At 47.7% G+C, this 27,500-nt stretch overlaps 1 protein-coding gene across 2 annotated transcripts in view; it reads right to left on the reverse strand.

Moving 5' to 3' along the window:
• Positions 1-27,500, reverse strand: part of LRRFIP1 (LRR binding FLII interacting protein 1) — a 542,422-nt gene that overhangs the window by 50,469 nt on the left and 464,453 nt on the right. For both annotated transcript variants that reach the window (XM_078681355.1, XM_078681354.1), the window contains 2 exons: positions 26,529-26,578; positions 25,764-25,881 (listed from right to left, as the gene is read on the reverse strand). In XM_078681355.1, the coding sequence (XP_078537481.1) occupies positions 25,764-25,881; positions 26,529-26,578 (168 nt within the window). The remainder of the gene's footprint in view (positions 1-25,763; positions 25,882-26,528; positions 26,579-27,500) is intronic.

Consider the following 27,500-nt stretch of genomic DNA (forward strand, 5'->3'; position numbering starts at 1 on the left):
TCCAAGTGAGGAACTGCAGTTCACATTTGTGCAGAGGCTCAAACGGTGGATCCATAAGTCTTGTAAGGACAATATTAAGGTTCCAAACTGGAGAGGGTGGAACTCTAGGGGGAATGATTCTTTTTTGTTCCAAGTCTATTTTATTTTATGACGTAATTCCCCGGATCGGGACGCATAGACACAGCGGTATGCCTACAACCTCGTATTGAAGCCGGCCGCGTATGGAATAACAATTAGATCACAAGTCTCATATATGAATGGCTTAACATCAGCTGTCGTAACTACCCAATGCATACAGGGCCCAAGCACCGGGCCATTGGGGATAGGTAAACGGGCAACTAGCCCAATACTTCTGAACGTCCCAACTGGAGGCAACAGGTACGTGAGAAGTCTAGAGATAGAGAAAGAAAGGAAAAAGGTGTGGAAAAAGGGTAGGAAGCGAGAGTCAAGGAGAGTGTCGTGTGGACAGGGTGTGCATGCTATTCGATGGGGGGGGGAATGTCAGCTAGCTAAAGGCAGCCTCAACCGCTCTCGCATCTTACAGGGCGTCTATGGAAGCAGTCTACTGGGGTCTGCGGGAGTGACAGCGTCTTCAAAAAGGTGCAGAGTCTGGAGTCTAGTGGGCATGTGTCGCGCATGTTATATTGAGCAAAGGTAACGTACTAAGGGCTTCCAGACCGCCCCAAAGCGCGTGTCGCGCGCTTGTATTTGCGCTGTGAGGAGCTCCATCGCTAAAACGTGCCAGAGCCACACAAACCAGGAGGCTATGGGAGGCGCTTCGGTCCTTTTCCAGTACAGGGCTATAAGCTGCTTGGCCGCTGCCAGCATTTGGAGCGTCAAAATCCAGTCGCTGCGGGTGAGTGCCTTGAGATCGGGAGGTCTAATGCCAAGTAGAATTGTGCTTACTGCTTCAGGCAAAGGGAGCCCCAATACCCCTCTAATGTGACTGAGGACCTCCTTCCAAAAGACAGTTTATTTTATTTATTTATTTTAATTGCTTGTATCGCGCCAGAATCGACCCATGAGGTATCTCCGCGCTTTGCTCGCAAAAGTTCTAAAATATATTGTCTCTGCGGAATACCACAGGGAAGGTTATGCTGCCTGAAACAAAAAGGTTTTTAAGGCCTTCCTAAAACATAGGTGGTTGTCATTGTGTCTTAGGTCAGATGGAAGTTTATTCCACATGGTTGGGCCTATAAATGATAGGGCACGTCCTCCTTGTCTGACTCTTTTTACAGAGGGGATTTCCAATAGACATTGGTTACTAGAACGTAATAAACGTTCAGGTTTGTATATCTGAAATTTTTGTGCCAGATATCTGGGGCCTTGCCCATAAAGACATTTGTGCAATAAGCAGCAGATTTTAAATGTAATACGTTGTCGTATAGGTAACCAATGGAGGTGACTTAGCAGAGGTTTGGACGGGGTCCTTGCAGGAGCATTTAGAACTAGTCTGGCCGCAGTATTTTGGACCACCTGCAAACGGTTTAACGCCTCCTCATTTGCTGATATGAGGAGGCCGTTGCAGTAGTCAAGGCGACTAATCACCAGTGCTTGTACAAGGGTCTTCTTGTGATTGTCCGGCAACATAGGGAAGATTCGTCTTAACTGGCCAATTGTTCTGAAACACGCTCCTGTAACATAGTTAGCATGTTCCTTTAAACTCAAGTTCTGATCCAGTTTTACCCCCAAGTTCTTAACAGTTGGCTTTGGGCATGGGACGGGGCCAAGAACTAAAGGCCACCAGTCGGGAGACCAAAGCATGTTAGCTTTGCCAAATAGCATCACCTCGGTCTTCCCGACATTACACTGGAGGCAGTTGGTAGCCATCCAGTGGGACACGGCTCTCATGCCCTCGGCGAATTTGTTCTTCACATCAGGCGTGAAAGAGTTGAAGGGGAAAAGCAGCTGGGTGTCATCAGCATATGACACTGGGGTGAACCCAAACCTTCTCACAATCGCTGCAAGGGGGGCCACATACACATTAAATAATGTGGGGCTTAGGCATGAGCCCTGTGGCACCCCCTTAGTGAGTACCCTCGAGGTGGAACGATAGGGTCCCATGCTAACTGATTGTGAGCGGCCGGAGAGAAAGCTCTCCAGCCAGGACAGAGCCAATCCTCCAATACCCACTCTGCAATCGGCCGAGAAGAAGCTCATGAGACACAGTATCAAAGGCCGCCGACAGGTCTAACAGCACCAGAATCATTGATCCTCCTCTATCCTGTGACATCTTGATGTTATCAGTCACATAGAGGAGTGCCGATTCTGTGCTGTAGTTGGGCCTGAACCCAGATTGTGAAGGGTCCAGTCCCCCTGTCGCCTCTATGAACCTGGAAACATGGGTGTTAACATGCTTCTCGGCCAATTTACCTAAGAAAGGTAGGAGAGAGATGGGACGGAGGTTGGAAAGTTCTGTCCATGGTAAGGCCGTGTTCTTCCGTATTGGGTTCACCACTGCCTCCTTCCACTGCCGTGGGAGCTGGCCTTCTTTAAAAGAAAGATTTAGAATCTTTTGAATTGTGGGGCAAAGGATTTTATTCAAGGTAACAGTTAGTTTAGCTGGTATCAAATCAAGAGGAGATCCAGTTTTCATGTTATTAATTAGTGTTTGGGTGTCACTATGATTAATCTCAGGGAAGGTAAGTAGAACATCTCTAGGTGTGTCAGGCTGATTTATACTGGAATGCTCCTGATCACTGGGGTATTGGGCAGAGATGATTTTTTTATAGATTGTCTCAATTTTGTCTTCGAAAAATTGGGAGGTGTTATTGCACAAAAGTTGTGTGAATTCGTCTGGACTTTCACATACAGTTGGTTTAGTGAAAGTGTCTAAGATTTTATACAACTCTCTGGGGGAGTTGCCAGCTACCTCTAACTGTGCATTAATGCTGTTCTTTCTTGCCTGCTTAATATTTTTATAATAAGCAGACATTGCTTTTTGGTAGTTGACCTTATTTTCACTGGTATGAGTTCTCCTCCAGAGTTTTTCCAGCTTCCTACACCTCTGCTTTTCCAATTTTAAGGATTCAGTGTACCAAACATCTCTCTTGGCCATAGACGGTTGTTTAATTGTTCTTAAAGGGGCCAGATGGTTCAACATGTCAGAGAGGGTGGCATCAAATTTGGACAAAGCTAACCCAATATTATCGGAATCCAGTATTACTGGTTCATTCCAGACTTCTTCCACTGTTTCTACAGTAATTTTATACCAAGGCCTTCGTTTGGTGGTCGGTATGCTAGAAGGTTTATGTTGTTTATTTAAACCTTTAAGAGTAAATTCCAGCATACTGTGATCTGACCAATTAACTGCTTTAGGATAATGACAGTATACCGAGGTGCAGTTAGTAAATATTAGGTCCAGTGTATGGCCACCTCTATGGGTCGGCCCACTGTTTTGTAGCTCAAGACCCAATAAGGCCAGGTCAGATATTAAAGTTTTCGCCTCTGGATGATCCACTTTATCCACATGAAAGTTGAGTTAAGAGCGGGCATGCCCACCATATGTGCACGAAGTCCCCTGTTGCAGTCCGACATCTCCAGCACAGTGAGGAAACTGTGGGGAACATCTTGTGCAACCGCAGAGGAGTATAGTACCACTGGGTTAAAAGTTTGTAGGCGTTTTCCCTCTGTGGGATACTCCGATATATCTTGGGGATGTCTCTCCATACTCTGTCCCATTGCAAAGGTTCAATGTCCGCGTCAACCGCTAGTTGCCATTGGCGTTGGTATGGATGGGTGGGTACAAGCGGCGGATGCTGCAAGATGTGAGATCTGGGTAATCAGCTTTTTTAGTCCCCCAAGGGAGCGCGCCATCTTTTCAAAAGGGGTGAACGCTCACGTGGTTGCTGGACTCATTTCCTCATTAGAAACCCAGTGGCGCAGCTGTGCATACTGTAGCCATGCCTCCGGCGGCAGTCGGAACTCCTCCCGGCATTGGTCAAAAGATTTGAGTGTGCCCCCTTCAAAGAGATCGCATATCACCCTGCAATCTCCTTGCGTCCATTTCTCGAATGCTCGAGATTGATGAGCCGGCGGAAATCTCGGGTTCGCTGCTATGGGAGTGTGTGGGGACGGGAACGCGGTGAGCCCTTTGGATACCGCAATGTTGTCCCAAATGTCTAGTACCGTCTTCGTGGGTACCGCCATGTACGCGCTCTTAGAGCAGGCTGTCCGTTGAAGCCACGGCAGGTCCCAGATAGTGCCTCCCGTTACCGCCCGGTCTATATGTAACCATCCTTTTTCACTCTCTCGCACCTCCCACTCCACCACAAAACGGAGGTGTGCAGCCCAATAGTAGTGCACTAAGTTGGGGCAGGCTAAACCCCCTCTGTCCTGTGGTGCCATAAGGATCTTTTGCGAAAAACAGGATCGCTTACCGCCCCACACAAAAGACGTGAGCTCACTTTGCAGTCCCTGTATGCAGTGAAGCGGGATTGGGGTGGGAAGGCATTGGAACACGTATAAGATTTTGGGAAGGATCGACATTTTAACAGCATTGAGCCGGCCTAACCACGACAGCATCAGAGGCTTCCACCTTCGTAGGTCCTCTAGAACCGTTTTTCGGCATTCCCGCCAGTTCACTGATGACCAGGCGTCCAAAGAGGGGTCAGGGTGAGGCCCAAGTATCGAATATGGCGCTCAGCCCACTGATAGGGCACGGCTTCCTTCAGAAAAGGCATCTCCTCCACCGGGTTGGGGAGGTTGAGAGCCCAGGGCTTATCATGGTTGATCTTGAGGCCAGAGGCCCTCTCATATAAGCAAAGCACTCTATGGATGGCCGGAAGAGACTCCCGCGGGCGCGCAAGAGTGAGAATCAGGTCGTCTGCGAACAACACTACCTTGTTGTCCCGTCCCCCATGTACTATTCCGTGGATGTCCGGCTCGCGGCGTATCATCTCCGCAAGGGGTTCCACTGCGAGGGCAAACAATAGGGGCGAGAGGGGACACCCCTGCCTAGTGCCCCTGTGTATCGCTAGCGGTAGTGTTAAGCCGCCGTTGACCCGGATTCTGGCCTGTGGCCCTATATATGGGGCCATAATCCTTGTGATCATCTTCGGGCCCAGACCGAATTTGTGGAGTATCGCTCTAAGGAAGGTCCAGTCCACCCGATCGAACGCCTTCTCAGCGTCCAGGGACAGAAGGCAAGCCTGGATTTTCCAGTGGTGCACCTTCCCCACGAGGTGTGCGAGCTTACGTACGTTATCTGCTCCCTGTTGGTCTCGGATGAACCCAGCCTGATCAGGGTCCACAAGCCCCGGCATATACGGATCTCTACGTTTGGCAAGGAGTTTGGTATATATTTTAAGATCAGTATTCAATAAGACAATAGGGCGATAAGAAGCACACATCGTGGGGTCTTTCCCAGGTTTTAGGGATCAGTACAATTTCCGCCATACCCATGTCAGGGGACGGCCCTATGTCATCAGTAAAGGAGTTATACATATACAACCTTAGGAGATAGGGTCGAAGCTGGGTCCGGAATTTGCGATAGAAAGACAGGGGTAGGCCATCTGGTCCTGGCGTTTTCCCCAAAGGAAGATCTTTAATTGCCGCCTCTTCTTCAGTAACGGAGCCTTGCAGTTCCGCCGCACTCCCCGAAGGCAGTGGCGTCCCATCGTAGCCGCCCAGGACAGCCGCAATCGCGTCCGCTGAGGCGGGCTCCCTCCCGTACAAGGTGGTATAGTAATCCACAAAAGTGACCTGCTTAGCCTTCTCAGAGACCACTCTCGACCCGTCTGGTAGTTTGACACTAGTTATGTGGGCCTTGGCCGCACGTGCTCTCAACCTCCCCGCCAGCAGTCGCCCTACCTTATCTCCTCCCCCAAAGTACTTTTGCTTCAGTGCTAGCAAAGAGTGTTCTGCCTTATTGGTGCGTAAAAGCCGAAGCTGCCCCCTGAGGTTGGCTAATCTCCTAGATTCTAGTGACGAGCGTTCCCGGTCTTGCGCCTCGGCTTTCTTGATGTCCCCTGCCAGATCAGCTTCCAATTTGCAAGCTGCACGCCTCCGAGCAATTGCCAGGAAAGTGATGTGTCCCCGGATCGTGGCTTTGAAGGCGTCCCATACCACCGGGAAGGACACCTCCGGGGTGTCGTTAGAAGCAAAATAGGAGTCTATGGACTCCCGGATGCTATCAACATCCGCTGCATCCCGAAGGATGCTCGGCGGCAAAAAGCAACGTGTCTCTCGGGTGGGGCGCGCGGCCGGGTCCTGGAGGAGCAGCTCAACATGAGCGTGATCCGACAGAGATATGTCCGATATGGAGGCTCCCAACGAGTCCCTTATCAGTTCTAGCAACATAAATATAAAATCTATGCGGGAGGAGGACCTGTGGGCGTGCGAGTAAAATGAGTAATCTCTCAGTTCCGGGCAGTGGTAACGCCACGAGTCAATTAACCCCAAGTCCGCAATCTGCTTGCGCAGCATAGAGGACATCGCCCCGGTGCCATTGAAGGCGGCATCGCTACGGTCCATGTCCGGGTCCCAGACTAAATTGAGGTCCCCTCCCAATATCATGTTCGGGTCGCCACATGGAATCTGGTCCCGCAAATGTGTCTGGAAGTATCTGTCCTGCAATTGGTTGGGTGCGTAAATGTTACATAGGGTGAATTGGCGCCTTCCCATGTGTACCGTAGCTTTGAGAAAGCGCCCATCCTCACTTCTGTAGGGTTTTGTGTCTCCCCGCCAGAAGCCAGCCCTACACAATACAGCTACTCCCGCCGTTTTAGTGTCCGCAGCCTCCTAGAACTGGATAGGGTACTTAGGTTGCGCCATGTGTTTTGTATCTCTCTGTAGCAGGTGTGTTTCCTGAAGGAATATAATGTCGGGCTGTTGCTGGAGATGGTAACGCCATACCTGCTTGTGCTTATTAGGGGAATTCAAACCCTTGACGTTGAATGTCAAGACCTTCAGGGGCCTGGGGATGTTCACGGCCATAGCGCACAGCAATCGAGATCCGCCCACGGTCCCCACTCCCACCAGTGTGAGGAGGAAGGAACAGAGGCAACCCCTTCCCACCCCGGGGACTGCAGCCGCCCTGTCTCCACCCCACCACACACAGAAACGGGAATAAGAGAAAGAAGAAAGGTCTGAAGGAAGATAAAGCAGGAAAGTAATAGAGGAGGAGAAAAGGGAAGAAGAGATTCGATAGGCAGCCGAGCAGGCCTCGTAACTACCAAGGTCAACAAAGGCCAACAGGGCCAAGTTGGACTGTCCCAGTCACCGGGCATCCTCTACCCAAGGGTTTGGACGCACTCAGGAATGTCACTTCCTATGGAACAGTATGGGAGGGAACCCACAGGAAATACAAGAGACAGCAACCCCGGTACCCCTGCTGCCCGATCTGGAGTCGGGGGTGCTATGCAGTTACACAGGTCAGGGTAGCATGGCGTTGTTCATCATGTGGCCTTCCGGAGTGGTTCATGCAGGGTGACCAAGTTGATCCTCCTGCTCCTCCGGACTCCCTGCACGAGTGGTGTGAGTAGGGAACCTTCTTCTGCATTGTGTAATGCTGCAACTTCATGCGTAGGGAAGAACAGTGGGCTGCAGAGGGCACAGAGTAGACGCTCAACAAGACGCGCAACAAGGGTGTCAGAGTCGCATCCTGTAGCAGTGATGCATGTCATATGTCGAGATGGTTCAAGAAGTGACATCTCATCCAGCGAGCAGGTAGATTATCTCAGCACCACTTATCGCCGTCGGGACCGGGGGGGGCAGGGGTGACGTCCACAGCGACAAAAGCCGTGAAGACAGTACTTCTCATTGGGCGCTAAGTCACGGGGTTGACAGGCGCGACCCCGGTCCTTCACGGTCACCCTCAAGAGAACGGATATGCGCTATAATGTCTTGCTTGGCATGCGAGGAAGATCTCTCATCTACCGGGGGAGAGCGGCATCGGCGTTGAACCGTGGTCCAGTCTGGGCGGGCTGGGATCCTCTCTTGGTGCCTCGGTCGAGAAGGGCTGCTCACCGGCGACTCCGACAGTTTAAGCAGCCGCGCCGCCTCACGGTAGGACCTTATGACCCTGCGTTTGCCCTCCCAGTGGAAGAGGAGGGTGAAGGGGTGGCCCCACTGGTAGGAGATGTTGGGGGCCCGCAGCTTCTCCGTCACCGGTCGAAAAGCCCTCCGTCTGCGCAGGGTGTTGGGGGCCAGATCCTGGAAGATTTGGATCCTGTGGCCTTCATAGGTGAGGTCTGGCTTGTCTCTCGCCGCTTTCAGAATGGCCTCCTTCTCAGTGAAGTAGTGCACTCTTGTCAGGATGTCCGGGAGTAGGCCCGTTCGTCCCGCAGGCCCGAAGACCCAATGGGCACGGTCCAAAGTCGGGGGAGAGGCATCTTCATCCCCCCAGATCTCGTGGAGGAGCTGCGCCACATAGGCCATGATGTCTTTTCCCCCTGCTTCCAGTGCAACACCCCGTATGCGGAGGTTGTTCCGGCGACTTCTGTTTTCAAGGTCTTCCTGCTTGACCTGAAGCTCGATGTTCTGTTCCTCCAGCGCCGCTAATCTCTGCCAGAGCTGCTCTTGATCTCCCGTGCGCTCGACGACAATTTTCTCGAGCCCATCGACCCTATTGCCCAGGTCAGTGACCTCCTTTCGTAGTTCTTTAACGCATGAGTGCACCTCAGAGCGTAGGGAACCTATCTCCGACTTGAGCTCGGTCATGAAGGAGGCCATAAAGGCCTGGGTCACCGGCGGTGAATCCTCAGCGATCTGGGAGGAACTCTCAGTCGGTGCCGTCGCTCCTGCTTTGCCCCACATGGCCACCACCGAGGTGTTCTTGGATGTCGCCGCCGGGTCCGCTCTGCCCCCCTTGGGTGTCATCGCCAGGTCTGCAGCCAAGGTCCGTCAGCGCGTCCTGCGCGATAGGGTCCGGGTGTTGCACAACAGGTCCAAAGAATCCAAAGGGGAGGGGGGCTCCGCCCTAAGTCGTGCTTCCTGCCCCTCCGGCGGAGCCCCTAAGCTGCGGTCCCAATGTGGCGAGCGACAGCAAGGTACAAACCACCCAGCCTGCTGACCCGACCAGGTCCCCCAGGCAGTGACAGCACAGGCAGCGAGGAGGACGAGGGCTCTCCGGACTACCCCGATCAGCTATGGCGGATGTTCTGGGGACTCACCATCGCAGAACAGCCATCAGGTAGAGCCCGGCGGCCCAAGGCAGTGCTCAAACTCCTGTTCAAGGGGGTAAAGGGGCAGGAATTCAGGGGGAAGCCATGTATGAAGGCCAAGGCCCCAAAACACCAATCAGAGCACAGTGTCCCACATCGCTTCAATGTCCACCAGTCTGTGCCTGCGGTCAGGGTGGGTCTCACCTCCGCCGCCAAGGGCCCTGGACCGCTCCACGCCTCTCCCCCAGGAAGCCCGCAGCAGCCTGTCTCTCCCCACCTCTCACCTCGCCTCTGGCGCTGTCCCAGGCCCTACTCCCAGGACCTCAGCACTGTCACAGCAAGCCCTCGCGCACCCTCTGGTCCAACTCTGTTGCAAGGGGGGGCAGAGTGCAGAGACCCGGCCCCCAGTCCTCGGAGTGCAGCGCTGTGTCACGCTCCGCTTCTATCTCCCACGCTGCGTCTGTAAGTAGAGTGAAGTCCAACACCGCCAAGTGCCCGGAGCCGCGTCGCGCCTCTCCCCGGGGGGGCACGCAGGAGTTCACCGCCCCTCTCGGCTCACCTCCGCACCGGTCCCCAGGGCTCCCAGCCGCCTCAGCTCACCTCCGTCTCAGCGCTACCTCCTCTGGGGGCCCTCCTTGCAGTCTGGGCCCGAGGTTACGCTCCGCAGCAGGGTGGTCTCCTCACCTCTGGCGCCTCCGCTCCAGTGAAGGGCGCAAGATGGCGGCTGCTACCATCCGCCGGGGTGCCGCTGTGTAAAGGCAGCACTCCACTCGTCCTCGCCCCAGTCCCCAGGCAGGCTCGCCGCCGCCTCAATGTCTTCTCGCCAGCTCCCCCAGGGTCCACCTTTCAGGCCCGATGGTGCTTTTCGGAGCAGGGCAGCCCCCCGTCTCAGTCGCTTCAGCTCCAGTGGGGGATGCAAAATGGCGGCCGCCTCTGTTCACCGGGACGCCGGTGTGCAGGGCAGCACTCCTCTCGTCCTCGCCTCACCTCGGTCTCCAGGCAGGCCCCCAACAGTCCGGTCGGGAACCTCTGCCCCCCGGGGCGGCCGAGCCGTCTCAGGGGGGGTTCGCAGCACCGGGCCCGCTCACCCGTCCAGCCCGAGGCCTCCGTGGGCCGAGGTGTCTGTGGGCCACGCCGGGCCTCGCGACTTGCTCCCAGGCTCCCGGCACCGCCGGGCTCCCCGGAGCTCACTCCGGCAACTCCACACCCCGGTGCACCCCTCTTCTCGCCTGGCCGCCAGCCGGGATCCGCAGGCAACTCGCAGCCAGGTCTAGGGCGCGAGGGCCCGCCGCCACTAAGCAAGTCAAAATGGCGGGCTCAGGCGCTCACCGGGGCTCCGTCGAGCGCTACCAGCTCTCCGTGCAGGGCAAACAGTTGTTTTCTGCACTCCGCGTGAACCCCCACCGTCCAGGGATCCCCAACCTCTTACGGGGACACTGCTCAGCCCCCAAACTCTGCCAAAGATTGCCTATACAAGCAGCGGGGCACCGGAGCTCTGTAGAGGCACGTCTCAGCTCATCGCCTCCGAAGCCACGCCCCGGAATGATTCTTTTGAGTCCTTCCATAAATGATGATAGCGGACACTCTAAACAAAGACAAGTGTTGTCTGATTTGTAGATAAGCGACTTTTGCAGCGAGATGCAATTGTATAGATGTTTAAGCTAAGTTACATTGTTGTAGGTGTAAGAGATAGCAAATGATGTTTTGAATGTAAGCATCTAGTGGATTGATGTGATTGTTTGTACAGTAAATTACAAATCGCTTCCACTTTGCTGCATAGCATGCTCTTGTGGTAGGACGTCAATCCTCTTTAATGAAGTTCATGCAGTCTGGCCGGAGATTGAGGTAGCCAAACTCTATGATCTCAGGTGCCAGATCACAAGGTTGAGTCGACTGGGATCTGGATGCCTTATCTCTCAATGGTTCTGAGTGAGAAGCTTGGGTGAAAGGTGTAGTTTTTGATGAACTACAGATAGTTCCAACAGGGTTGTGAACCAAGGTTGTCGATCCCATGTGGGAGCACCAAGATCATTGTGAGGGAATGCTGTTGGAGCTTCCGAACTACAAATGGAATGAGTGGGAGAGGTGGAAAAGCGTAAGCAAATGTGCCTGACCAGTTCATCCATAGCGCATTGCCTTTAGACAATGGGTGTGAATACCTGGACGCGAGGTTTTGGCATTTTGTGTTCTGGTGTGTGGCAAACAGATCTATTTCTGGGTAGCCCCACATGTGAAAAAATGGAAGAAGAACTTGAGGATATAATTCCCATTCGTGGATCTGTTGTCATTGAAGACTGAGCAGCTCTGAAATGTGATTGTCTACTCCTGGAAGGTGTTCCGCAAGCAAATATATCTTTTGAGGTATGGCCCATCTCCATATGCTTTGTACTAGTCGCGAGAGCTGTAGGGAGTGTGTTCCTCCCTGTTTTTGTATATAGTACATTGCTGTCATGTTGTCCATGCGGACTAGGGCAGCTTTGCTGACTAGATGGACTTGAAAGGCTTTTAATGCTAGAAACATTGCAAGTAGTTCCAGATGGTTTATATGAAACTGTTTTTGTTTTAGAGTCCACATGCCCTGAATGGTATGATTTTGAAGATGAGCTCCCCAGCCGGTGAGCAGTGGGTCTATTTTTAGTTCCATCTGTGGAACTGGGTCGAGAGACGGCCGCACTTTGGAAAGCTTCTATGTGTTTCAACACCACTGCAGACAGCGATGGGTGCAGCTGTCTACCAACACCAAATCTGTTAACAGACCTTGAGCCTTGTTCCACTGATGTGCTAAGCATTCTTGTAGAGGACACATTTGGAGTCTTGCTTAAGGGACGATTAGAATGCAAGAGGCTATCATCCTGATTAAATGCATAAACACTTGAGCTGGTAATGAGTGTTGAGGTTGAAATTGTGATATTAGAGCCTTCATGTTGCGTATCCTGACTGGGTTGGGGTATGCTAGAGCTTTGCAAATGTCTATTGTAGCTCCTAGATATATTTGTTTGTTGGACGGCTGGATTGGGTCTTGGTGAGGTTTACAGTGAATCCCAAGTGGTGCAGCAACTGAATTGTCTTGTGGGTGTGTTGAACACAGCTGTGTTGCAAGTTGGCCTTTATGAGCCAATCGTCCAGATAGGGAAACATGTGAATGTGTTATCTTCTTAAGTGAGCTGCAACTACTGCTAGACACTTGGTGAAAACTCTGGGTGCTGTGGTTACCCCAAACGGGAGGACTTTGAATTGGTAGTGTTGACCGTCCACCACGGACCGGAGATATTTCCTGTGAACGGGGTGAATGGGAATGTGGAAGTAGACATCCTTTAGATCCAAAGTGGAAAGCAAGTCGCCTTGCTGAAGTAATGGGAGCACCTGTTGGAGGTTGACCATGTGGAAATGATCCGACTGAATGTAAAGGTTTGAGGTCTAATATTGGCCTGAGAGAGCCGTCCTTTTTTAGAATAAGAAAAAAAAGAGAGTAAACCCCCGTGCCCTGATGAGTGAAGGGGACAGGTTCTATTGCATGTGTTTGTAACAGGGAGAGAACCTCTTTTTTTAGGAGCGTGAGATGTTCTGAGGACACTGCACGATGTTTGGGAGGAATATTGGGGGAATGGAGGTAAGTTCCAGGCAATAACCATACTGGATAATTTGTCTTACCCACTTGTCTGTTGTGATGGAATTCCAGATAGGTAGGAACTGTGAGAGACGCCCCGACAGGAGTGGAATGATCGGGGGTAGTGGAGGAAGTCACTGTTTAGTGGCAGGGGAAGTACGGGTGGAGTTACCTCTGCCTCTTCCCCTATTGTTATTTCCTCTGTATCCTCCCCAAAAATATCCTTTGGAGGAGGAAGATTGATTGGGACTTTTGTAATAGGAGGAGGTATTTTCTGACCGTTGTTTTTAAGCCATCCCTGTAAAAGGAGCGACTAAAGGAGCCCCTATTAGAAGGTAGTTGTAAGGCCCCCATGGACTTGGCAGTCTCAGTGTCTTTTTTCATTTTTTTCTAATGAAGAATCGACTGTTGGCTCAAAAAGATGTTCCTGATCAAAAGGCTGCTTAAGTATTGATGATTGTACTTCTTGCTTAAATCTGGAGATTCGAAGCCAAGCGTGCCGGCGTAGTAAGACGCTGGTGTTAATGGCGCGAGATGCTGTATCAGTCGCATTTTATAGAAGTGTTATTGATGAGCTTACCCTCTTGAATGAGGTCGTGAAATTTAGTTTTGTATTGTTCTAGTAAATGCTGCATTAGTTTTTCCAGCTCTTCACTATCATAGTGCGCTAAAAGAGCTTGAGCATTGGCATTACGCCAATGATTAGCAGCTAGTGATGCAATTCATTTGCCTGATGCACCTATAAGTTTTGACTCCTTGTCAGGATGTCAGAACTCTATCAGTGAATGTTTTTTCCTACAACACAGGAGCAGAATGTGCCGTCAGCGTGGAACAGGGACTAGTCTGATGCAATGTGCTTTTCAGTACTGTACTGTTACTTAAACAAATGCTAATAAAAAAGATTTGACAAAAAAAAACACAGGAGCAGAATGCCGCAAATTCCCAGTTCCTACCCTGAAACTCCCCAGCCACACACTACTTAAATGTTGTAGCCAGAAGAGCACCACGGGGGAAAGGGGATGGGACAGAGAAGAGACTGCACACTAAGTCAGAACTTCTTCTTTACTTCTGTCTTCTTTTTCTTAGTTCTTTCTTCTTCACTGGTTATGTATTTTCACTGCAACAAGAATACATTCATTACTCTCTTTTCTACCTTTCTTAATTAACTGTATTTAACTTCTATCCTCTTCACCTACCCAGTGTTGGTGCGACCATTGCTCCTCTTCTATTCTTTTCTATGTCTTTTACTTCAGTTTGTATGTTCTGCAACTAAAGATTATTTTACTGGTTAGTTCAGATTAAGTGATATTCCGTAACTCTATATTTTGTTCCTACAGGGTTCTCACCTAAAAGTGTCGCAGCTTGGCTTTTTAATGGATTCTGCATAAGGTAAGTACTTTCTTGTATCTTTGCTTCACCTGTATATTTATATTTTAATACTGTTGTTGTTACCAAATTGTATACTTATATTGATAACCTCCTTTAGTTACTTCACTGCTAAGATTATTCTCGTGTACAACAGTTTGTTTTTTCATAGGAAAAATAACCTTACTTGAACTCCTCTAGCGGAACTCAAAATAATATCTCTCCATCAATATTCTGGATTACTGTTTGTTCGATAATCGTGCTCAGAAAGAATTATCTTAAAAGGCTGGACTTTTTCTGACTCTATTCTTCGTGGTGCCGGACTTGTGCTGACTCTAATTTCCTAATTATGCTGGACTAGTGCTGACTAATTCTTAGTGAAAATCGAAACTTCTTTCAGGCAAGTCCTCTCGCAGTTGAACACGCGCACATTCAACTGCGCAACCTCAGTCCTGAAACGCTAATGAAATAATACTCGCTCATGCTCTATAAAATAACCGGAACAGTCTTACTGGAATTCCACGAACTCCAATGAAGTCCTACTCAATTGCAGCTCGGGATAACGCGACGAAGATAATTCCCTATCTATCTTCGCGGCGCTTCAAGGCTCAACGTCATCTCTCCCTCAATGCTCAGGTGAAGTGCGCCACACTACAGGCGTTCCACCTATACCTTCGTGACTGTGTATGGAAGCTAGAGCGCCAACCTGACTCTTCAATGCTAAACCATGCCACCATCTTAAGGTCTCTTTGCGATGAGATCTTTGCTGCCCCACATTTTCTTCTGCGTAGTTTACCTAACATAGTTAAAGCGGCATTTACGAACTGCCTTTTTCTGCCGCTAGCTCTTGCAGTCCTGACACAGGAGGAGGGGCGTTGCCTGTAGTTTGCGAATTAGCGTTTGTAGTTTGCGTGCGTTGGAGACGACAAGAGAATCTAAGGGTACCTGGCCTCTGAAATAAACTTGGTCTGTAGGAGCGGCTTTATAATTTTTATCCACCCTTGGAGTAAGTATTCTAGCTCGACCAGGGTCTTTAAATATCTTTGATCATGGGCAAAGTATTAGTGGATTTTTGAGAAGGAGCAAATGTTTCCACTAAGAAATCCTCCTCATGGGGATCAGTATGCAACTCCACCACATGGTATTGAGCAGCTGTTAATAAGCTGTGCGAAGCCAATATTGTCATCGGGTGGCGATGGTCTGGAAGGATATAGATCGGGGTCATTATTATGATCTGAATCTTTATCGTAATCATCCCAGGGGTCTGTGTCCTGTGGTATGTTGTCCTCATTGTCATCCCCATCCCCATCACCATCATCCTGTGGCTCAGGTGAAAAAGGTGGTGTTGGTGAGTTTGATGGTGAAATCAATCAGTTTGGATTAAAAGGTGGAGGAGAGGGAGGTATGTGAGGGTGAGAGAGGTTAGTATCCATGTCTTTTTTCTTCAGAGGAATATCGTAGTCCTCTGGAAGATCCAGCTTCCGTTTTTTAGGAAGTGGTGCTAGAAGGTGTTCAGTTTAAGGGTCGATACGCAATTGTTTCTGTTTTGGATCCAAAGGGTCTTGTGGAGGACGTTCTTTGGATGGGGTATCTTTGTCTTTGTCTTTTTGTTTTGATTCAGAGGGTTTTTAACAGAGTTAGTCTTTGAAGCTTTAGGAGGAGCTGTGTGCTTTTTGGGTTCCGAGCCTTTTGGTGCGGAATGTTTTGGCTCCGAAGGTTTGAGTTTTACCGGTTTCTGCTCCGAAGGTTTGTCTTTAGTATGTTTCGGCTCAGAAGCTTTGGGTTTAGCCGATGTCAGCTCTGAAGCTTTGGGTTTAGCTCGTGTCAGCCCTGAAGCTTTGGCTTTATGTGGTTTTGGATCCGAGTCTTTCCAGCGAAGCGTCAGGCACGTGCTTGGTCTTGGGTTTCGGTGCCGAAGATGAGTGTTCGGCACCTGAATGGGGCCGGCTCGATCCCGAACCGGAATGCTTATCCCTATGTTTCATAGCCGTGCCCGAGGGCGGGGCATCTGAAACATTTTCAGGACGTCGAACTGGGCTTGAGGGCGAAGGTGATACTGGAGCCTTTGTTGTTTTTTGTGGCCACTTGGGGCTCGTTACTCACTGTTCGGTGAGCTGGAGTGTCGTTCGAGTCGTCTTCCATGTCGGAGTTGTCAGCTTCAGACACGGAGATTTATTCTTCTTCGCCGCTGGGCTGTTGGAATTCAAACTCTTCTCCGAAGATGTCTGACACCGGGCTGGTGCCGCGTTGCATCTTGTGGCCACGAGCCCGACGGTCACAAATGGTTTTCTTTGATCGGAATGAACAACAGGCTTCGCAGTTGATTTCTTCGTGCTCCGGGGATAGGCAGAGGTTACAGACCTCATGCAGGTCCGTGTGTGGGAACCTAGCACCACACCCGGGGCATTTCTTAAATGGAGTCTGTTCCATGGACTGCTGGCGTGGGTAGGCCTCACGGCCTGCGTCGAAGCTACCGATCGTAGTTGTTGGATTTTATGATGCGCGTCGAAAGGGAAACCGCGATTGAAAACAATATCGCAGAGCGGTAAGGATTGCACGTCAAAAGGGTACGAAGATGAAACCGAAATGGAGCGCACCAATATACATCCGAACCAGATGACGGAAAAAAAACAATCTGGGGATTGGAGTCGATGCCCATGTGCACTATCATCATAAGGGGGAGTCACCTACCTCGTGACTATAAACACTTCTTCGAAGAAAAACAAAGTGCAAACATCCGAGCCCAGCACCAGATGGCGATCTATGGTAAAGCACATGATATACAGCTCATATGCCTCAAACACTATTTTTCTAGAAATGGACTACAAGGCTAGAAGTAGCAGATGGATTCATCCCACATTTTCTTTTCCATCACATTGCCTTATATATGAATTGCTTCCATTCAAATGCCTGAAAAGGCCACTTGGCGCATTGAAGGTCTATTGATACCCTCAACCTAAATGTTTCATATACCAACTTGTAATTGAAAGCAGTAACCAATCAAATGTACTCAACAATAGCGGTAGCAATAGTCCCATTGTAGTTCTCCTTTCATGTCAGTGACCACTGGATGCACGACAAAGTGAAACACTGCAGAAAAGACTACAAGCGACACGAGTGGGACTTGTGGGGCGCAGTCATAGAATTCTTCCACTGCAGCAAAGAGGAGTCTATCTAAAGAATGACCAAGTGCAGTGAGTCACAAAATGTGAGTCTTTGATGTCAGGTAGCCTTAGGGTGGACCTTGTGTGTTCTGCAATACTCCCCCCTACTTCAGGAGCAAGGGCGGCTTGCCACTGCACTAGCTCCTGATGGTCCTGTCAATCCATGATGTAGGCTAAGCAAGCCTTGTAGAAACTGTCCTTCCCTACACAGGAGCTAGGTTTTTCTGCAGTACCTAATGTGCCTGAGAAGTGCAAACAGCAGTGCACAAGCTGTAAACCAGGCCCTGTGAGCACTGTAGTGCTTCTGCCAAAGTGGCAACTGGCAAGTATCCTGCTGTCAGAATCCCTCATGCCCCTGTCAAGGCAGACACACCAAGCAGTACAGGTCCTGTAGGATCCCAGTCACAGTGTGAATCTCTGATGTTACAACCAAGCAGGAGCTTGACAGCTGTGAACCTGGTGAGCGCTTCAATGCTGCTCCTACTGTAGGAGCAATGGTGGTCTTGCCACTGCACTAGTCCTTGATGTCCTGCCAGTCCTTCAGGAAACATACCCTTCTCAGCAGGTGGAAGGGTGGCTCTACAGTTCCTCATTCATATGACAAGTGAAAGCTGCAATGCACCAAATGCAAGCATGTCTCAGTGATCATTGTAGTAGAAACCTGCCAACTACAGTACGGGCAAGGCAAATCGTGCAACTCTGTTCATTTGCTCTTGAGGGGTAACAGAAGTCCTGCTGCTGCAGACGTTTTTGATGCCACTGCAAGGTAGATGGCACTGATACAGGTGATATGTAGCTGACTGCTGATACACCTCCATTTCCTGCTAAATGCATTATCTTCCCTTTGTCATCAAAACAACCCTTTTTCTCACTCCTCAGCCTTATCACCTCGTGGACACAAGGATGGCTTGAAATGATCTGCAGCTGCCAGAAGCAGCAACCTCCCTTTGCTCACCTGGTTAACAACAAGATTGTGAACCCCACGGAGCAGAACCAATTTACCGGAGTTACAATTCCCTTTCTTTAACCACATGTCTGTAATGCCCGACCAAATCAGCTGGTGATCCAGGATCGGCTCCTCATTTAACTGAATTACTAACCAGCATGTTTTAACAAGGCCTCCCTTACACCTGCATCTTAATGGCAGTTAGGGCTGTGGATGATTTTTATTACACAAGCGTAATCTTACGTTGCACTCCTTAGGGGTTTACCTATAGTTCCCAATTATTTCAATAACTGCGCTTACGCAGTCCTGTGAATTATTTTATTTTTTTACACCCATATTTGTTCGGCCTATTCTAGTATATGTATTTGTAGAGCAGCAATGCTTGTATAACGCTTGCAAAAAGCTTTTGAATATTGATGGTCAGTTCTATTCTCGTCACAAATGTATGGGTAAAAGCCAACCCTGCAAATAGATTTTTGCTCAAGGTCAATATTTATGTGAAATACACATAATACGCATAGTTCTCCAGCATTCGATTTTTCATATATTCACATCTTAAATCTTTGCCCGTTGTCAGGCGGGAATCCCTGGTAGACCTAAATAGCAGTAAACAGTGTTAAAATGTCCAAAGGCCTCAACTACAGTGTTTGTTTAATAGCATATCCACCGAACTTGAAACAATCTAAACTGCAGTCTATGAAGTAAAAGTTCTGAGCTTTCCTATTTCCCCCACAGGCCTCAATAGTTCAAAGTGGAACTCGTGTGAGGGATTCCCTGAGAAGAGCTCTGCTCTAACCTGTGTTTGGCCTTTATACAGTTACTTCTCGACATTTACTCTAGACTTCAGCCAGTCCGATCTTCACCTTTCATCAAACTGTAATCAGTTTTAGGAAATTTTGAGATGTTTACCTCATCAATGGTCCATGGGAACAGTCAACTGTTACTGTTAATATGACTGAAAATAGGAAGAGAAGAGGTCTCTCTTCAAATCCTGCAGTGACTGTCTAAAAGTAGGCTTACGTCAAGGATAATCATTGCCAGTGTATTTACTGTCTTAATTCTGCACTCAAAGCAGAAGAGTTATTTATAAAGCATTTCCCTCAAAAACTCTTCAAGACAGGGAGAGGAGGTTGGCACTTTATCTGATGGAAAACAATAAGAAATCCAGTCCCATGGGGCATCCTCCTTCTCTGGGGACGATCCCATGAAAAGTGCCTCACTAGGTATTTCTACAAAGGCATTTCAAAAACAGAAACTTCTGATACTTCTTGATTTGGAGCAGACAAAAAAAAGGCACCTGCAGCCACCTCCTCCAAGGAAAGGTCTGGGCTCTCCTAAGAGAGGCATTGAAAAAAAAGGAAAAGATAATCCTCTGTTAAAATTGTAGTGAAAACCTAGCTCCCACGTAGCCTGATCAGACTTACCTGTCTCAGTATTGATGACAAAGTCTCTGTCAATGAAGAAGAATCCACCATTGTCTATTATACCAACTCCACTGGTACTGCTCCAGCAAAAGCACAGTCGATGACCAGACCCTCGTCAACAACAGTGACAACTAGACCCACAACGACGGCACCATAAATGTCCATCAATTCCCTACTGACAAATGTCCCGTAAAGGACAACTTTGTCTTCAAAGAACACTTAGAGATCTTTAGCGTCAACTGCACTCACTATTAATACCAGCTCGTCAACGAGAACAACCTATAGACATTGGAAATACCTTTAACTGAGGCTTTTGGGCATTCTATTTATCTTTCATCCAAACTACCTTCCCAAATTTTAGATTCAGAATTGGAAGTCAACATCAACGATCAAGAGCAAACCTTAGATGGATTATGAGGCAGAGGGATACTAAAAGGAGGAGTACCAGCCTTAAACGTTTGTGGCTGAAATACCTGGAGTAAAATTGCAGATTCCTTTAGGATATTGGGTCAGCTTATTTTGCTCATTTCAATAATGGGAGAAGAATGTCCTGCTGTAGCTCTTGCAGGTGTAAATGATGTACTTTCTTGCAGGACGACAAGGCGGTTTCTGCACAAATTCCAACATGTGTCCTTTTCACATGAACTGAAGGACCCACCTTTCTGTAGTTATGGGTTTTCATGTGAGAATTTTTTTTTAATTCTGCCCCCGACTAGATAAACTCTGGAGGGCAATACTGGATCTCAGGGACCTTTCCCGATGTGGACTATCCAGAAAGTCCTTCTGATGTTCCAGGTAGGTGCTTTAATATGCCTACTTTCATACCCCTACATACTGGAATTACAGGTAAAACCTCTACATTTCAGTGGCGGGCAGCCCCCATCAATTCAAGGCATTCCCCTTCACAGTGAAATCTGAGCCTTGTATTTTTACACAGTGGCTAGCCCAAATGCCTGCCTTACTCTGACATCAGGTTCGCCAAGTGTACATGCGCTCCTCAAAGCTCCATCAAGGGAAGAGGCAAAGGACTACCTGCATCAGCCTTTTTTTTCCGCAGACTGGGCTCGACATTGAATACCGAAAAATCTTAAATTGACCCTGTAACAAGGCTGCAGTTTTTAGGGCAATCCTCGATACACAACTAAGAAAAACGTTCCCCTCTGTGGAAAGGAGGAAAAAATTCCAGGCCATGGCAAAAACCTTTTGCTTCAAACAAACAGTTTCCATCAGACGATACAAGTCTCTCCCGGGCCTAGTGTCATCCTGCATCAGACGTATTCCCTTCGGCATGCTCAGGATGAGGCCCATACAAGATGAACTAGATCGACAATGGTTACAAATGACTGGATATTTGGGTAACACAGTCCAAGTAAAAAGCACTCAAACTGGCTCAGCTGTGGTGGGAGTTTCCATCAAACCTCAATGTAAATCTCTCTCTCGGCAGAGAGGGAGTTTAGAGATGACAACAAATGCATTGATGGAGGACTAGGGAGCCCACATGCAGTTGCTAATTATCACAGGCCCCTCGGTGGATTTTGAGAAGATGCTACACATCAACATCCTGGAGTTACGAGCAATAAAACTGGGTCTGCAATCTTCCCTTAAGAGGTTGCATGACTGGCCGTCCTCATCTGGACAGAAAATACTACATTGATGTAGAACATCTCAAAGCAAAGGGGAGCTAGGTTTTGCGCTCTTTCCACAGAGGTATAGAAGTGTGGGACTAGGCTATCTCCAACCAAGAAGATATTACAATTGAACACCTTCCAGGTTGTGTGAATAGCCAAACAGATGGAGTCAGTCAAATGCTATCAGACTGCCACAATTGGGAGCGCCTCCAAAAATAAGTGAACCACATTTTCAGAAAGTGAGGCCACCCTATGTTGCACCCGTTCGTCACATCCCAGAACAAGAAATCTCAGTATTATGCCAGCAGGTACAGGCAACCAGTTATCAAGGACAACACCAAGTTTGAACATCTATGCATATGCCTTTCCTTGGTCTTCACGGTTGTCCCTTTCCCCCAGGGTACTAAGGAAGGCAAAAGCAAATCACTCTTCCCTGTTCCTCATTGCCCCAGCGTGGCTCGCCTGTACTGGTACAGAGACTTACTGAAACTATCTGCACACATAGCTATGTGGCGCAAACTTAATTTCTTGCTCCTTTCCAGCCACAACGGAGAGATAATCCATTCAATGTCAGGTCCCTCAGCTGGACATCCCGGTTTCTGATCATCTAGTGTTTGGCCATTTGGACATTCCACCTAGTGGCAGACATATTCTGGTACAGACATGCGTGCCTCCATCCACAAAGACTAATAATACCAAGTGGAAGTCCTTAAGCACGTGGTGTAAAAACAGGGACCTCAGCCCCATTTCCATGGAGCCCTGTCATATCCTTCCATACCTACTGCACCTGGCCAGAAGTGGCCTTAGGTACTTTTCAGTTAGAGTCTATCAAGCGGCGTTCTCAAAATTCAAAAGGAGGATGACAATTATCCTTGTTCTCTCACAAAGATTTGTGAAACAATTTAGGCAAGAGCTGTTTACAGCTTCTCCCCCATATGGTGCCTTGCATTTGGAGTTGAACACAGTATTAAGAAAACTCATGCCGCTGCTCTTCTAACTAATCCACAAACCTCTATGAAAATTAATTTCCTGAAAGATAGCTCTTTTGCTTGCTCTCACATCAGCAAGGTTTGTTGGGGAGTTGCAAACTTTTACGTTAAAAGAACCCTTTCTCAAATTTTAAAATGATATGGTCATCCTTCGAAATAGCCCAGAGATAATGCAAAAGTGCCTGCAGACTCACCTGCCTAATACTAAAACATCAGTATAAAAATCACTGCGCTTGCTGGATGTATACGCAGGTGCTTTAGATTTTACATTGATAAATCAAAACATTTTCTCACATGACGCGGTTTGTGTCGTATGGTCACCTACGAAGAGGACGACCTCTGTCGAATCAGGGAACAGCACATTGGCTGTCTGATTTCATCACCCTCCATTCCAGGGTCGAGTGAGGACGTTGCACCAGAAGCATAGCAATGGTGACTTTGCTCTACGCCAGAGGTTCATCTGCCATGCTGTCGCGTGGAGGAGCAGGCACATGTTTACAAAGCACTACTGTTTGGATATCAACACAGCACCCAACTATCAGAGGATGAAATTGACTGAACCTTTTCCCCATGATATGTGCTGTGGTGGAGTAACATAAAAATTGAATGACACTTGAACAGACCAATAGAGGAGGTAGATGGGCTAAAAGCACCCTGTTTGTATATATGTGTGCGTTTTTATTATGATTTTTGGGGGAAAATGAGGCTGGCAAAACAGCTAGAGATATCTCTCAGCAAGACAAATGGTAGGTGCAAATCAAGGGAGCAAGGAAACTGTCAGGTATATTACTTGAATACATTTGGAAGGACAACTGCTGCTTTAACACTAGTTTATGTTGGTTTCTGTGTGCATTAACAATGCTAAGATTGAGTTACCCCGGTGTGCTGCAAAATAATATAAATGGGGAAAAGCAGGGGATGATGCAACATAGTCCAGCCCACCTACCATTATTTCTGTGCAAATTTGCTTAGCTTTATTGATAAAGCGAACACCTGGAGCCAGGTATACAAAGCGTTTTTTTGTCTGCAAATAGGGTTGTGTAGGGGGTCGTGAAGGATAGTGTTTGGGAGTAGGGAACGGACTCGGGGTTGGGGCAGGGTCAGGGTCGTGCAGGGGGTAGTGTTTTGGGGTTTAGGGTAGTGTTGTGGTGTTAGTGTAGGGTAGTTTTTTAGGGTTTAGGGTAGTGTCGGGATGTCGTGCAGGGTAGTGTTTCAGTGTAGGGACAGGACTGGGGGTTGGGGCAGGGTCGTGCTGCGTGTAGCATTTTATGGTTTAGGGTGGTGTTGTGGGGTTAGTGTAGGGTAGTGATTTAGGGTAGTGTCGGGGGTTGTGCAGGGTAGTGTTTGGGAGTAGGGACAGGACTGGGGCTAGAGGCAGGGTCGTGCTGGGAGTAGTGTTTTAGGGTTTAGGGTAGTGTTGTGGGGTAACTGTAGTGTAGTTTACTGATTTAATGTTTAGTGTAGTGTTGGGGGTTGTGATGGATAGTGAATGAGTGTAGGGACCGGAGTAGGGGAATGTGTATGTTCGCGCAGGGGGTAGTGATTTAGGGTAGGGTAGTGGTGTTTCAGTAGTGTAGGGTAGTGCAGTGTTTTGGTAGTGTTTTAGATGTGTAGGGTAGTGTATTTCTATTTATTATAGTGTTGCATTTTAAACATTTCTTTTTCTAATATGACACGTTATTCCCCATACCATTTTTATTACTAGGCAAGTTTATACTTCGCATACATTAACACTTTCAATGTAATGGTATGCGAAGTAAAAACTTGCGTAGTAACGGTTATTGCTAAGTAATAACTGCGTAGTAATAGCATGCAAAGTAATGGCATGCGAAATAACGTCTCATATTCAGTCTACCCTGCTAAAGTGGAGCTCTGTATGGAGCAGAGATATGGGGCCACAATAATGTAAACAAACTAGCAATCTGTGAAAATATTTTCGGCAGATCACTTATTTCGGTACCCACCACCACCCAATTGATTCCTCTGTTCTGTGACCTAGGGTTGAAGAGAATAGACATGGCCTCACTGAAACCCTTAATTTATTGGCTACGCATGTGGACAACTCCCCAGCTCTCTGACTACTGTAATTCTATGAGGGAAGTATTGATTACCAGTGGTGCCAAAAACTACTGTGGTTTAAACACATCGCAGGTTGGTGTAAATCGATTAATATGTTGGATCTATGGGAACACCCAGAGAAGGCATGTAGAGGTGACCTACTGAGATTGAAAGCCAGGCATTGGGCGGTTGTGGGGGAGCACTATGCTACTAGATCAGCAAATGGCTATTTAACAACGCAATTTCTAAATGTTAAGGCATTCCCTCGATTTTAAACTTTCCTGGATCAAATCACACCTCCACTTGCTAAAAGTTTATATGATAGATTCAGATATGGCAATCTACTCCTAAAGTTTTCCAGCAATGAGGCTGCTGGGTTATCACCAGATTTATGCCCTGTCTCCGTTAGAGCAAAAGACTCTGAAGAATATGTACTTTTCTTTTGTGCTAAATACCAACTGATGCGCAGGAGGTGGATAAGACTGATCTGTTTAAATCTTGGAACCAGGCAATATCAGATTGCATACCGAATTCTAAAAACGGACACATCCGGGTCAATAGTTTTTGCAGTTAGTCGCTTTTTATTCTCCTTTTGGATTACCCAACATAAGTTTTTACTATAGGCTGCATTAATTGTTAGTACTCGAAAAAAAATGTTTTTACTTTGATATGTTGGCTAATGGAACTAATGCATTGTGTACTGTAACACAAGCCATTAGTTCCATTAGCCAACCTATCCAGTTGGTTAACATATCCATTTAAAAAGCCACGCATGCGGCGTGGCTTTTTCACTGGAAGGTTGTCAATCTGAAGCTCGCCTTTTTATGTTTTTTAACGTAATGTTTTTATTTCAGCCACTTTTATTGTACATTTTAAATGTAGCCTTCGAAACATAATTTTTTGTTTTAGACTGTAAATTGATGAATTTGTACACCTTTATGGTTTAAAATAAAACAACCGAATAAAGTTATTTCAACACAATGTTAATATATTTTAGCTTGGTCCAGTTAATGACTAGGAAGCGTTTTCACTTGGTAGATAGGTCATAAATTGAATGCAACATTGTTTTATGACAGGTGGGTGACAAGATCACAGTGGTCTAAGAGAACAAGACTTGAAGGGTGGGTATAAGGGGCTCGGGTGTGGGACAGGAGAAAGACGTATTGACAGGAAAATGAGCTATCGGGAGACGAATTAGACCACTCTGGACAGAGAATACCTTTACACTAGTACAAATGTTAAAATGTCATATTAGAGAGTGAGCCCAGTGAACACCCACCACACCCATGCAGATATTAAACGAGATTTCACCACAAAACTCTAAGCCCACTCCGTAAAATGCCCTTTCTTAGGATTGGTCAGCATCTCATGGCTGTGCAAGGTTGAGCCAGGCTATGTATTCGTGAACAGGAGCCCCAAAACAACACAGAATGTTAAACAAGATATAAAGAAACAAAGAGGAAGACAAAGATCATTACTTTGTAAGTCCAACACATGCACATCGGTACCATTCTCCAAGACCTCCTCGTTACAGTCTGGGCTCTCTGTCCGCGGGTTCTTGGGTATTCCTTCAATTTGGGCTTTCAAGCGTTTGATCTGTAAAAGTGACGAAAACAGTGACATTTGCATGAGTTCTCCAACTGCAGAGAAACAGCTAAGCATGCTCTGACAATAGCCAAAAAATTATATCAAATAATGCAAGGTGCATTGCAACCAGGCAGCACTCAATATTCATTCACACAAATGCCGAACTAATGGACATTACATAATCCTGTGTAACCAAGTGGTGGTAGGGTTCAAAACCATATGCTAACGCTGGGTAGTAAGAAAGTTCCAGTCAAGTTCATCTGTAAGATTTGGAGCCTGGGGAAAATTCTGTTCTTTGTCAGCCTCATTATCCACTTCACGGCAAAGATCCCACAGGCCCCACAGCACCACATTTGTGACCCCTAATTTACTAGGGATCACTTTAAGATGGTACCTAGCATCAGCTTTTACAACTTCCAAAACTGAAGGGATATATAAAGTTACTGAAGACATAAAAGGGTGACTTGACTTACTTTTCTTGCAAGAGACATTTTACAGGCAAGATATTTCACTGTGCCTAATCTATTACAGATGCCTAGTGGTATTTCATCATTTAACGAAACACTCTGGTGGTCATGGCTATCCTCTTTAACATGCTATAAAACTGCAGTCAAATAATGTGTATGAGAGTGGAATTTACAGATGACAAGCTTTACCTGTTCTAGGAACAATTCCCGTTCTTCCACCAGCTTCTTCAGCCTTATGTCTGGTGACGGAGAAACAAGAGCGAAAGAACTTCAGTCAAAAGCTTGCACAGGGCTGTCTATGGGGATCACGTCAGATGGAGACCTGCTCTACGGTTAGCCAATGGAATGATGAAGAAGGCAAGACACGTACCATTTCCGGTGAGGTCATGGACAGGACTGGGAAGGGATGACAGCCAAGGAGACACAACTGCCAGACAGCTCCACAGCACATGCCGGTCACTTCCGTAGCATGCAAATGGGCTAGGTCGTCTACTGTGGGGGTAACATGCAGGGAAGCTAGTGGGAACTTAAACAAAACTGCAATACAAAACCTTAAAAGTGACTTTCACGTGGTTAGAATGCACACATTTACAGGAGATCAATGGAAGACATTGAAGCAGTTCACAACATGATTATTAAGACCTGGCAATATCATCATAGGCCCATTTAGGAAGATATACATTTTTCTGAACACATACAACCCACATTCCCAGTCGGTGTGGAATCAGCCTTATAGATCAACTACTTGGCCACAGAGACGGAGAGGGGAAAGGTGCCATGGTGTCTACGTTCTTGGATTGGACTCTTATTCGTTCAGATCAACTGCAATTATTTGTTGTTTGGGAAAGCAGACATGCTTCGCTCTGGACCTGTACATGGACTACTAAGTGGAGATTGACCCATATGGAAATTCATGACATGACTATTCTCAAAATGTGTTGTAATCCTAAATCTACGGAATTAACTGCCTTTGGCTACCTGCATCTTATTGTGTACGTATACCAAGAATGCACATACTCACGAACATACATGCACAGACCAAATTACGTGTCCATTGATCTAAACAAGTATATCTGATCGGAACTGAACAACCGAGATTAAAGAAACCATGCCTTGTTCTGTCTCACGGTCAGCTTCTTAATGCCTGAAGAAAAAATATAC

The sequence above is a fragment of the Lissotriton helveticus genome, chromosome 3_1, assembly GCF_964261635.1.
Source record: "Lissotriton helveticus chromosome 3_1, aLisHel1.1, whole genome shotgun sequence".
Taxonomy (NCBI): domain Eukaryota; kingdom Metazoa; phylum Chordata; class Amphibia; order Caudata; family Salamandridae; genus Lissotriton; species Lissotriton helveticus.